The 12,224-nt window shown below is 45.5% G+C and overlaps 1 protein-coding gene and 1 long non-coding RNA gene across 2 annotated transcripts; both read right to left on the bottom strand.

Annotated features, from left to right (window-relative positions):
• Positions 1 to 2,250: 2,250 nt before the first annotated feature.
• LOC121312129 (zona pellucida sperm-binding protein 1-like) lies at positions 2,251 to 4,118 on the bottom strand. Its single transcript, XM_041244122.1, has 7 exons — positions 4,106 to 4,118; positions 3,787 to 3,885; positions 3,471 to 3,651; positions 3,080 to 3,224; positions 2,882 to 2,957; positions 2,562 to 2,726; positions 2,251 to 2,405 (listed from the first exon to the last, which is right to left on the bottom strand). The coding sequence occupies exons 1-7, from the start codon at positions 4,116 to 4,118 to the stop codon at positions 2,293 to 2,295; spliced, it is 792 nt and encodes a 263-aa protein (XP_041100056.1). The 3' UTR covers positions 2,251 to 2,292.
• Positions 4,119 to 6,024: 1,906 nt separating this feature from the next.
• On the bottom strand, positions 6,025 to 8,653 carry LOC121312130. Its single transcript, XR_005949700.1, has 3 exons — positions 8,634 to 8,653; positions 8,428 to 8,549; positions 6,025 to 6,180 (listed from the first exon to the last, which is right to left on the bottom strand). It is a non-coding gene; the product is annotated as an uncharacterized LOC121312130 (long non-coding RNA).
• Between the last annotated feature and the right edge of the window lie 3,571 nt (positions 8,654 to 12,224).

Below are 12,224 nucleotides of genomic sequence, written 5' to 3'. Positions count from 1 at the left end.
ACACAATACGGTAGTACATTAAACAAAATTATAAAACACTTGGATAGATGTAAAGTAGCACACCCTATTGACCAAACACATGGCAGTTGCATCTCAAAAAGGAATCATCATTTCAGCACATAAATGCCTCAGAAGACAAAGAAAGTGTGAATATGCCAATACATTTATTACAAGGTTAAATGACTTGCTCAGAGTCACACAGTGAGTCGGTCACTGGCAGAGGTGGGATTTGAACCACTGGACCGCACTGTGTCCTTGTCAACATCAGGGGCGTAGCGTACATTGAGGCAGCAGAGGCACATTTGAAAAAATAAAAAGTACAAAAATATATCTAAAGATTTATTTATTTTAAATAAATGTGCCCACCTTATTTAAGTAGTTAACAGTGTGCAGGAATGTAGCATTGATAAATGAACATACAGACAAAGGTAATCCAGGTGCAATGTTATTTATTTTTATAATCCAAAGTCAGAGAATGAGAAGCAGGCAATACAGCGCCGTTTATTGCACCGTTTTAATCCACAGGTTGTTCCCGAAATAGTCCCGATCTTGCACACCCACACATAATGCAAAACACAAGTCTCCACAGTGAGTGCTAAAGTGCTTGTTGTGTGAATACAGTTATTTGTAAAACAAAAGTGCAGTGTAGTCCAGGTTTGTGCTGGCCTCTGACAGCTCCAGATTGTGTTAGCTCCTGAAATAACAGTATATCTAAACGACAAAACAAACACGTTTCCTTCCGGTTCAGCTTAACCATAACAAGACACAAATCACTTCTCTATGCCCCCTTTTGTATTGTCAATCATGACCCCTTGGTTAACTAGTGCACCCACCTCTCCAATCTTACCCCTTCCAGGTCCAGGTCCATGATTTAGTATATTGTAGCCCCGCCCCCTTTCTAGATAACTTCCTTCTAACCCCGGGAATCAATTGCCTGGTCATCCAGTCCAGGGCTCTCTGTTCCCTTTAAACAGCACCCTCACACGTCAGGAGAGTGATTTATCACCAAGAATAATTCTGTCTCTGGTCACAGAGAGGCTTAATTTATAGGTTTATATCAGACCTGTCAACTCTCCCTTATTTGCTGGGACTCCTGTTTTTTGGACCCTTCCAAACTACTGTTTAACCCCTTTGTCAGCAAACCCAAATACACACATATGGTTGTGCGGGATTCAATTATTCACTCGAATCCCAGCACATTAACTAATTTGTGCAACCCTGTGCTCACATACTATTAAACTGACCCTGCACTTTGCACTAATGCTTTTACCAGATGACATTCCAGTCAAGTCGGTTCCTTTTGGGTAGGGGGTCTTAGAAACCAAACAATCATGTACTGACCAACAGGTTTGTCTTGACCCAATTCAAGAATTTAGCACCCCATTTAAAAAAGCACAAATCAAATTGCGCTCCTTGTTAAGGTAAGCTTTGTCCCTCTCCAAGCCATTTGGTGTCACATACTGGAGTGTACCACATTAGTGTATGCTACCATCTTGTTTATAGGCTTCTCACTGGAGTAATTTTAGTACTTGTGGAAAAGACTGGTATATGAAGTGGCCAGAAACAGTCATGTCATTGTTTCATATGAATCTCAGAAACAGCCAAGACAGATGACAAAACACCAGTGCCACATGTATTCCACCTGAATATGCCCACGCAAGATCACATTGTATATCAATCCCTCCCCCCCCCCCACCCACTTCCAAACAAACAGTGGCATGCAAAGGTGTTATACTTGTGTATAAATAGAATCCTGCAAGAGAGTGTCAGAGGACTTCTGTCTGCCCTCAATCCAAAGCCCTGTCCCACAGCAGGGACAGCCCAGAAGTAGCAGCAGCTACAGTTGCCATTGTCCAGCACCACGATGGCCCTATTAAAGCAAAATCTCTACATATACTGCACAGCAGTTTATTGGCCCTTGGTCACGGCTGCTACGCCATGTTAGATGCAATATACATCAATTGCAGCCTAGGTAATGTAGTATTTGGATAAACACAAGTGAACCCTTAGGGCACTACTGAATTGCACAGCAAATGGCAATGTACCAGCGCCTTTACTGGCACCAGCAGAAGAGGTCTCGAGTGCTCAAAAAACAATGCAGCTGTCACTTCAGGGTATTAAACCTCAGTTTACTGCAAACAGCAAATCCAACATGTTGGATAAATCGGCATCTCTAATCCTACTTAGATGTGACCCCCCTCTATTTGGTGGAGGAATTGAAATTAAGAAAACCCACAAACCACTACAGAATTAACACAAGATAAAGGTTTATTCAAGTTAGAGACTGCTTCTCTAGGACCTGACAATTTGCAAGCCAATCCATTTGAGGAAGAGCATTATAACAGATACCAGGACCAGCAAACCAAGCAGCCACAGGAGACCATGGAAGTGCGTCCAGTGCTTCTCTGCAAGAGGAAGCAAAAGTTAGTGGCAAAGCAACTGTGAGCAAGGGAGGAATACAATGAAGCTTCAGTTCTGGCTTTGGCCCAGGGCCAGAACTGAGCAACACCACATGAAAAAGGCTAGTACTGCTTCAATGCAGAAGATCTCAAATCACTTGCCCGTTTGTTCATGGGGCACAATCTCATCCAAAGTGAAGGTTCCTTCGCTGACAGCAATGAAGCCAGCATGACCAGGAGCAGCTCGCTTGTCTACGTTTGATTTCCCAGGACAGGGCTTTCCTGCACAGCGCCCTCCAGCAGATCTTGATGTGGGAACAGGCATCTCTGTGGAAGGAGAAAGATATCAAGTGCCCAAAATTTAACCAAGGGAGCAGGACTTAAATACTTCAGGGGGGCACTCCTTCTCACCTAAAACAACCAAACTTCAGAAGGACTCCTTCTCAGAAACCAAGTCCAAATAGTGCTTTTCAGGACCATACCTCTTCCATCAAAGCATCCTTCATTGCAAACACGACGTTCCGGGGAACACACTTCGGTTGAACACATGAAATAGATCTAAAAAGAAAGTAAATGGAGTTAGGAGCAGCTGTAGATCTGCTTTGGTCTAATATACCATTTATGACTAGGCATTTGGAAGCAAGCTTGAGTCTATACAATTGGACCACTATTAAACTCACTTCCTCATCCAAACGCTGCTTGGTCTTGTAGTCCAGGAACTGGAAGATTTCTATTTCAAAGCGTCGAGTGTGCTTGGATACAGGCATGTTATTGTATTTGACATGGAGGCCAGCAGCACTGCTGTAATCCAGGATGTTTGGACAACTGTGGGGGAGAAATTCAGAAGGGAGTCCTACAGCTGCCAACTAGGAGGCTTGAAGTGCATGGTAGCCATATTGTAATGCTAGCAGCTGCAACAGTCTAGCTTGCAAAGATTTAATTTAGATGTTTGCAGCCAGTCACCTAACCAGTTGCTGAACTGGTTAATGGTCACATCTGGCAGTTGCTGCTGGACAAATCCCTGGCATGTTGCTTTTGTCCAGACAAAGGGAGACAAATCAGGATACTCACCCTTCATAGATGATCACCCAGGCAGCTTGAGAGGACCGGGGATAGGCGATGCAGTAGTGGACCAGCAGAACTACACTGGGGTTAGGAGGGTTCACAAGCTGCACTTCCAGATACACCTTGCTTCCAAGCAAGACGCTCAGGGGCAGATGGGACTGTGGGTAGAAGCTGGTGTAGCTGGCATCTGCAAGAGAGGTGCATCATTGGTAACACACCAGCCATTGAAAGAGGAAATTGAGCCAGTCAAATCTAGCAGTCATTACCAGACATGATGCCAAACCAGACCAAATGGGAGAAGTTACGCATCATGTTCAATTACCTGTGGCAATCCTTAACCTAACCCCAAGAGAGCCAAAAGCCAAGGCTGCTGATGGAGGCGGTGGGTTCACCACCAAGTAACCAGTGCTGGCCAAGTTTCCTTTAGAATAGCGACATTCCACATGGAAACTGTAGTGCAGAGAGGAGACAGTGAAGACAAAGAATCCATTTAGTTACCAGTTGGCACAGATATTCCAGTCAATGACAAAACCATAAAGGCTTTAACTCCGATCATGGGGTCCCCACCCACTACAACCAGCAAAGTATGCTGAAAGAGGGTTAAGCAGCTGCCTGTTCCAAGCGCATGTAGAAGAAATTACCGATAAGGGCCATCTCTGGTAATTTGTCCATACATCTGCTGGATCCCCTGAACCAAACCACGAACTTCAGCAAGATAGATTGTAGTCTCCGCCACAGTCTACAGAATAAAAAATGATTACAAAGTGAGAACACTGAAGCAGTTGAGGATTGTAATCAACCTGGCCAGCCCAAAACCAGTGGCATTCCAGTAGATTAGCACCCCAACACCCCCCTTAGACATATGGCTGTAAAAAGCATTGCAGCCTAGAAGTCCTAGTACTAACCCAAACCCCAGGAGGAGTGAACTTACAAAGACACGTGTCCCACAGCCAGTCACAGGAAATTTGAAGACCGCAAAGTCTGGAGTGCAGATTACAGGGACACATGAATGGTTTCCTGCAATTACTAAACTGCTCGGATCAATTTCTGGCTTGGTTGAGGTGCGGTATACGGAGAATACAAAATGCCCATCTGCAGTGCACGCTGAAAAGCAGGAAGCAAAGAAACCATTAATGCAAAATAATGAAACCATTTACCTGAAGGACCAGTCCCCTGTACAGTAAGGGTGGAAATCAGGTCAATTATCTCCTCCACCCTCAAAGTTTTCCTATACAAGCTGTTCAAAGTTACTCTGGATAGCTCATTAGATGAGCAGTGCTATATCAAAAGTGTAAAACCAAGCCATACCATCCAAAGGATAGTAACACTGGGAAGTTCTTGCATCCACACAACATCCATTGGCCACACACCATTGTGGATCAGCATTAGGTGGACCACAAGCCAACTGCTGACTTCTTGGTATCTTGCACCCTGCAAGAGAGTAAACTTCAATGTTATAGGTTGTACAGGGAAGACCCTGTAGTTTAGGTGTTAATATCTTGTGTAGGGGCACATTGTATTCAATACAAAGCAACATGATGCAGCAACAGCATTGGCAGACAAGCAACACCAGACTTGAGCACTCTGGTATTTTGTGTCCAGTGAACAAACACTCACCCACATGTGGTACTAGACCAGGAACAGGACATTTGGCCTGTATATCTCCTCGCTCCCCAGTAAAAGTTGTGTAGAGGACTCTCAGGATATAGAAGTTGTTCTAGAAGTGGAAAGAGAGTTGATCATTCTTGACAGGATTTTGATCACTTGCAATACAAATGGGGATCACAGCTGCAATTGCCCTCAGCTTACCAGTATCTTGACATGACAGGCCTTGTAAGGAGCAGTCAGGATGTTTTTGCCATTTCCCTTCAAACTGTAGCCACAAGTCTTGGGAGCACCGATAACAGCTACCAAGTTGTTGGATTCATCTACAACAGATGCCACATTTAGAGCATGCTTTCTGTTTCACAGCACCCACATTACTGTGTACCAAGCCAACTCACCCATTAAATGGATATCTTGTAGCAGTCCCCCAGGAAGCTCCACTGTCATGCAAGTATCACTGCAGAGGACAGAAACCCCAAAGGGAGGGAGGGGGGAGCCTGTTGGTAAAGCTACACTGGTTGGACATTTCATCTGCACCTGTACCCTTTTCCCACTAAGGGTTACATATACTAGGGTCAGGACATAATTCCCATTCTGGAAGAGAATCAAGGGAGGACAGAGAGCACAAGCGAGGGTATTTACATGCATAGGAAGTTTAAAAGCAACAGTACAGAAAGCTAAAAATATTTACCAGCATCTTGACATCACAGGCTGTGTAAGGGGTTGTGAAGATGTTCTTTCCTCTCCCATGCACCAAGCTGTAGCCACACTTTCTGCTATCATCTTGGACAGTTACCAGAGTGTTGGATTTATCTGCAAGAGGCAACATTGCCACGAGATTGGGTTATCCTCATTGCCAAGCAATTTGGGTGGGAAGTTATCTGGGACAAGGCACAACCTTACCTATCAGGGCTACTTGTTCAATTGGTCCTTCAGGCAGCTCTATTGTCATGACTGAGGCTCTGCAGGCAGTGGGTATTGTTGGTTTTCGTGGAGTGGTTGTAGAGGGAGGGGGTTTTGTGGGCACTACAGCACCGGTTGGGCATTGCATCTGAACATAAGCTTGTTGTCCAGAAGTTGTGTAGCGGAGGGTCAGGATGTAGTGCTCATTCTAGAACAAGGAGGAAGTTGGCTTGATCAAAAAGTATAACCAGGAAACAAGCAAATTGCAGGTAGTTCACTCACACAGTGATCATGTCAGCAGGTGTCAAATGGCATGCTTTGAAACAACTAGAAAATCTACTAGGCACACTTCAGAACTATGAAGCCCAGTGTTTTTGTAACAATGCCTTCCACCGTTGTCCCCACTTCAGTGGGAGAACTTACCTGGACTAGTTTCAAAACTAGTCTGTTTACATTCCAAGCCTGCAGTGTTCTGATGAAGTTTCAGGATGGAGCAGCGCCTTGCTAGTTCAAAACAATACTGCCACAGAGCTGCATTTTAATATTACTACCACATCCAATTACTTGAAATTTCTATGGATTTCATTTACTCCCATTTCCCGGAAAAGGAGTTGTCAAGAAATGGCAAGCTACCAATCTGCCTGTGCTCCATTCTCCAAAACACATCCTTTTTGTTTTTAAAAAGAGATTAAACCTTGGGCCAAGAGGCCATAAAAGCAGGGTTTGGAATAATTGCATGTCAAAGCTTAGTCTTACCTGCCATCTGTACGCTGTCAAATAATCCCCAAATTGATTGAGACGTACACGTTATTTCCATTTACATATACTTGTAGTATAAAACAGAACACAGAATCATTTGTGGTAGCATCTTGTATTTCACTTGGACTCTCATCTAACCCCAGATGTAACTAAACACATCTGCTCACGAACTGCCCCGATATCAAATCCTAACTGGGTTTTTTATTTGCTCTTATTAGGACTGAAGTCATTGCATCTTGCTCTATTGTCCCGTTATTCTTGATGTGTATTTTGTTTACAACTGCAAGTCTCCCTGGGTAAGGAAGTCTGCCAAGAACATAGAATTTTAAAATTTGCCTTGGATGTCCCTACATAAAACCACTTGCCCCCGTGGGGGCAATATTTATGGTAGTGAAAACACAAGTACTCCAACTGATCATTCAGTATCACTGATCCACCTATTCCTCTGCTGGTGCCATCTGTTGGGAGTGCTTCTGGCATGATCTTTGTGCTCTGCAAACACAGTACATGCCACGCTCTCTGTTCAGTCAGTGGGGATTTCTCAGCTGTAAACACTTCCTATTTGCAAGCTCCACTCAGCAGGAGATGAGGAATACCAATATACTGCGGCTTAAAGCACACGATCGGCAAAAAAAAAAAAAAAAGGAAGTTCCTTAAAAGCCAAAAACAGAGTTGTTAAGTCACTTCTCTTCACCCCCTTCCCAATCTCTTCCTATAGTGCAGGATCTTAACTGGCACTTTATATAGTGAAACAGGGGCAGAGTTAGGGAAGAGAACAGCTAGTTTTCATTTTGTGCAAGAGAAGCTATAACGTTTCTACAAGCCGATAGGCTGAAGAGCAGGCGTTGGCCGATCCAATTGTTGTTCCCAAGGTTTATTGGGCTGTTCAGTGTTCAAAGGTATTTCACAGGGACACGAGTCAGAGCCCCCAGTGTTGGAACAGCAGGTCAGCCCAGTGATACTCCAAGCAGGCTACTGTAGTTTGCGAACAGAATTGACAGCGCCGACAGATTGAGAAGAAAATAACTATGGATTGCATGCAGGAAAAATTCAAGAATGTTAAGGCAGTTCCTCCAATACAAAATGGCATGAATGGTTAGGTGCAGAGCATTCAATTACCCCTGCCTGGAAGAGTCTACCACTGCCAAGGGGGTATGCATTGTATTTGATGAATTTAGCTTTGATTTCTGTATGAAACAGCCATTGCCAGGTATTTTTATATATTATAAATAACCCACAAGTGTACAGGTTCAGACTAAACCAACTTCAAAATGGTGTATCGAGAACATAACTTTCTTCAATGGCAATGCATATGAAGTGTTGCAGTAGATAACCGCCTGCATAAACCAAGTTATTGTAATCCAGTAAAACTGGTTAGCAGGTGTGTACAGTACTACAGATCTTGCAACTACAATGGAGAAAAATGCACTCTGGCACTGCTATTGTGGAAAGACTCAACATTGGGATGCAGTTACCCAAATTAATGCAACGTACAATGAACCGCGCAGCTTTATGCAATTAGAGAGAGTTATGCGTCTAACCATATCATGCAATCACAATGATGCACGTAAAAAAGGGACCTGCCATATGCTATGCAACTAACCAATATACAAAGTGGCATGTACGCACCATTTTAAAAACCTTCTGTACCAGTGTTCTGGTTTTTATATATACCCTCACCCCTCCCCATGATTACCACTATCCGGACATCACAGGCTTCGTAGGGGGTTATGAAAAGGGTCCTTCCACTTCCCTGCAGCAAGGTGTAGTTGCAGTACACTGGAGCCTTGACGACAACTATCCATTTGTTGGAATAATCTACAAAAGAAAAAAGTTGCCATAAAATCCCCCTACTGTGCCATAGACAAAAGCTTACAGGTGTCTAGCAAAAACCCAACTCACCTAGAAGCTCCACTAGGTCCGAAGGTTCCATGGGCAGCACCACCATCATGCCAGAGGAGTTGCACACCACATCTGGTGTGGGAGGGGTCCTTGTTGATTTTGTGGTTGTAGTTGCAGGTGCTTTTGTTGGTTCTCCTGCACTAACTGGACATTTCATCTGCACATACCCTACTTCTCCATCAACTGTTGTATAGCGCAAAGCCAAGTAGTAGTTCTCATTCTAGAATTTGCATAAAAGAAGGTTTAGGGTAAGAGGAAAGTAAATCTGAAGCAGACTCTGGAACTAGCTAATCCCCAATGAGGGATTTTGGGGCAACACTAACCTTAAATACAACATTAGGAAATCCAAGAGCAGTGCAAGTCAGGGCATGTGAAGCCAGCCCCATCATATGATCACTACTTGGGATCACTACTACTATCCTCCCCTCCCCCCTTATGGTATTAGACCGTTCGGTTGCAGAAACCCCTTTACAGTTGTGCATTTACAGACCAAGTTTGAATAGAAGTACAAGAGTAGCCCATTAGCAGAAATGGATTACCAGAATCTTGACATCACACGCCGTGTAGGGGGTTTTGAAGAGGTTCCTTTCTCTGCTCTGAATCAAGGTGTAGTTGCAATTCTCAGGAGCATCAATGACAGCTACCCACTTGCTGGATTCAGCTACAAGAGAAGTTTACATACAATTCCCCTAGTGCCCTTGTCAAATTCATCCACATAGGGGCAAAGAGCCCAACTCACCTAGAAGCTCTACTAGTACCAGAGGTTCCTTGGACAGCTCCACCACCATACTAGAGGCACTGCAGACCACAGTTGGCTTCCCACCACTGGTGGTCATAGTTGTCTTTGTAGTGCTTCCGGTGGTCCTGGTTGTAGTTGGGGTTTTTGTGGGTTCTCCAGCACTGGTGGGGCATTTCAATACCATATACCCTTTTTTGCCACCAGTTGTCAGATACCATATTTCCAAAACATAGCTTTGATTCTAGAACAAAGAACATATGTAATATACCCAAATTGATTGCCATGGTTTTAAAATGATCATACAAGCTGGAAAACAAATTTACTCTTGTGATTAATAGAAGGCCAAGAGGAAAGCAGAGCAAGATGGGCCAATCATACCATCATTGCCCAACAGTATACTGAGCATCAAAAGAAACTTCCTTATTACAACACATTTTAAAAAAAAAAAATGCATAAACCGACAAAATGATTATATCTATAGAAATACTTGATCATTCATCCTTGACCATGACATGCTTGCATGACTGACTCCAGCACATGCACTTAAAATCACCCAGTTACCGAAACATTTGATTGGACATGGATAGGGAGTGTTGAATTGCAAGCTTGAATAAAAAAATCACAGAAAAAACAAAAAACAAATGCCACATCTGTCAAGAGAGCAGAACCTTCATGCAAATCAGCATGTTGGAGGCTGGACTAAGGCAGCGTATTGTGGCTCGCCATTTTGGGTGCTCACAGCCAGCAATTTCAAAACCTGGGAAGACTACAGAACCAGACACCGTAAAATGACGGGCCACGAACTGGGAGACCAGGAGTCACACCTGCTTAAGAACGACAGATCATTTTGGCATCTTTGTCAATGGTTAAAAAGTCATTGCACCTGTCAGTTTGATCACATGTAGTATTTGGATACTAGTGATACTTTTGATGTTCAGTATATGAAGCTTTATTAAAAAGCGCAGAAGTTTGGTTGGGGGGAGAAGAGAAAGCACACAGTATGGTGGAATATCTAGGTGATCTCATGGATGAATGGACAGGGTCTGGAAAAAAAGAAATGGATTGACTATGCAAAAGGCATCATTTCATGCAAAATGACACAAAGGTGGAAAGTGTTCACCATCTCCAATTAGTCCAAACAATTACCAGTATCCTGACATCACAGGCAGCGTAAGGGGCTATGAAGAAGTTCCTTCCACTTCCCTGCAACAAGGTGTAGTTGCAATGCTTGGGAGCATCAATGACAGTTACCCACTGGTTGGATTTATCTACAAAGAAAGAGGGAAAGTTACTATAGAAGACTCCCTCTACAGTGGCAGATATGATGCTCCTCCAAATACTCAAAAGCCTAACTCACCTAGAACCTTCACAAGTCTTAGAGGTTCCTTTGGCAGCTCCACCACCACACTGGAAGCTGTGCACACCACAGTTGTAGGGGCCTTGGTAGTCTTCCTCCTGGTGTAGTTCTTGGTCAGCTCCCCAATGGGGTCTGGTCGTCCTCCTGCTGGTGGTTCTGGTAGTACTCGTCTCCTGGTCGGCTCCCCAATGGGAGTGCTGGTCGTCGTCCTGCTGGTGGTTCTGGTAGTAGTCGTCCTCCTGGTCGGCCCCCTGCTGGTGGTTCTGGTAGTAGTCGTCCTCCTGGTCGGCCCCCAAATGGTTGTGCTGGTAATCGTCCTCCTGGTGGTGTCCTTCTGGGTAGTCGTCCTCCTGGTGGTGGTTCTGGTAGTAGTCTCCTGGTCGGCTCCCCAATGGTTGTGCTGGTCGTCCTCCTGCTGGTGGTTCTGGTAGTCATCCTCCTGGGTTCTGGTAGTAGTCTTGGTGGCTCCCCAATGGGAGTGCTGGTCGGCCCCCTGCTGCTGGTGGTTCTGGTAGTAGTCGTCCTCCTGGTCGGCCCCCTGCTGGTGGTTCTGGTAGTAGTCGTCCTCCTGGTCGGCCCCCAAATGGTTGTTCTGGTCGTCGTCCTCCTGGTGGTGGTTCTGGTAGTGGTCCTGCTGGTGGTTCTGGTAGTAGTCTTGGTTGGCTCCCCAATGGGAGTGCTGGTCGTCCTCCTGCTGGTAGTTCTGGTAGTAGTCGTCCTCCTGGTCTGGTGGCTGGTTCTGGTAGTAGTCGTCCTCCTGGTCGGCCCCCAAATGGTTGTGCTGGTGGTGGTGGTTCTGGTAGTAGTCGTCCTCCTGGTGGTTCTGGTAGTAGTCTTGGTCGGCTCCCCAATGGGAGTACTGGTCGTCCTCCTGCTGGTAGTTCTGGTAGTAGTCGTCCTCCTGGTCGGCCCCCTGCTGGTGGTTCTGGTAGTAGTCGTCCTCCTGGTCGGCCCCCTGCTGGTGGTTCTGGTAGTAGTCTCCTGGTCGGCTCCCCAATGGGAGTGCTGGTCGTCCTCCTGGTGGATCTGGTGGTTCTGGTAGTAGTCGTGGTCTTGGTCGGCTCCCCAATGGGAGTACTGGTCGTCCTCCTCCTGGTGGAGGTTCTGGTAGTTCAGCAAGGATGCCAGCCCGGGGTCGACCCCAAGACCATCATCACCAAGAGGACCAGCCGGTGGGACGACCCCAAAAGACCATCATCAGCAGAGAGGACCAGCCTGGTTTTTACCAACACACCATTAGCAAAGGAGGACCCACCACCTTAGACCATCCAGGAGGACCACCCAGACCATCACAGAACCAGCCGAGGGGTTGACCCTCATTACCAGCAGGAGGACGACCACCTCCAATACCCATACCTCATCAGGACGGACCAGCCGGGTGTTTTTGCCAACACGACCATTTCAGGATGACCACCACCGAAACAATCAGCAGGAGTACCACCAAGGACCAAGTGGTCCCTCGAGGGGTCGCTCCTCCCTGGTAGGCTGGTGGTGT

This window comes from Polyodon spathula, unplaced genomic scaffold, assembly GCF_017654505.1.
Source record: "Polyodon spathula isolate WHYD16114869_AA unplaced genomic scaffold, ASM1765450v1 scaffolds_3614, whole genome shotgun sequence".
Classification (NCBI taxonomy): Eukaryota; Metazoa; Chordata; class Actinopteri; order Acipenseriformes; family Polyodontidae; genus Polyodon; species Polyodon spathula.
The sequence above is the reverse complement of the archived record's forward strand: the minus strand, read 5'-3'. Positions and strand labels throughout refer to the sequence as shown.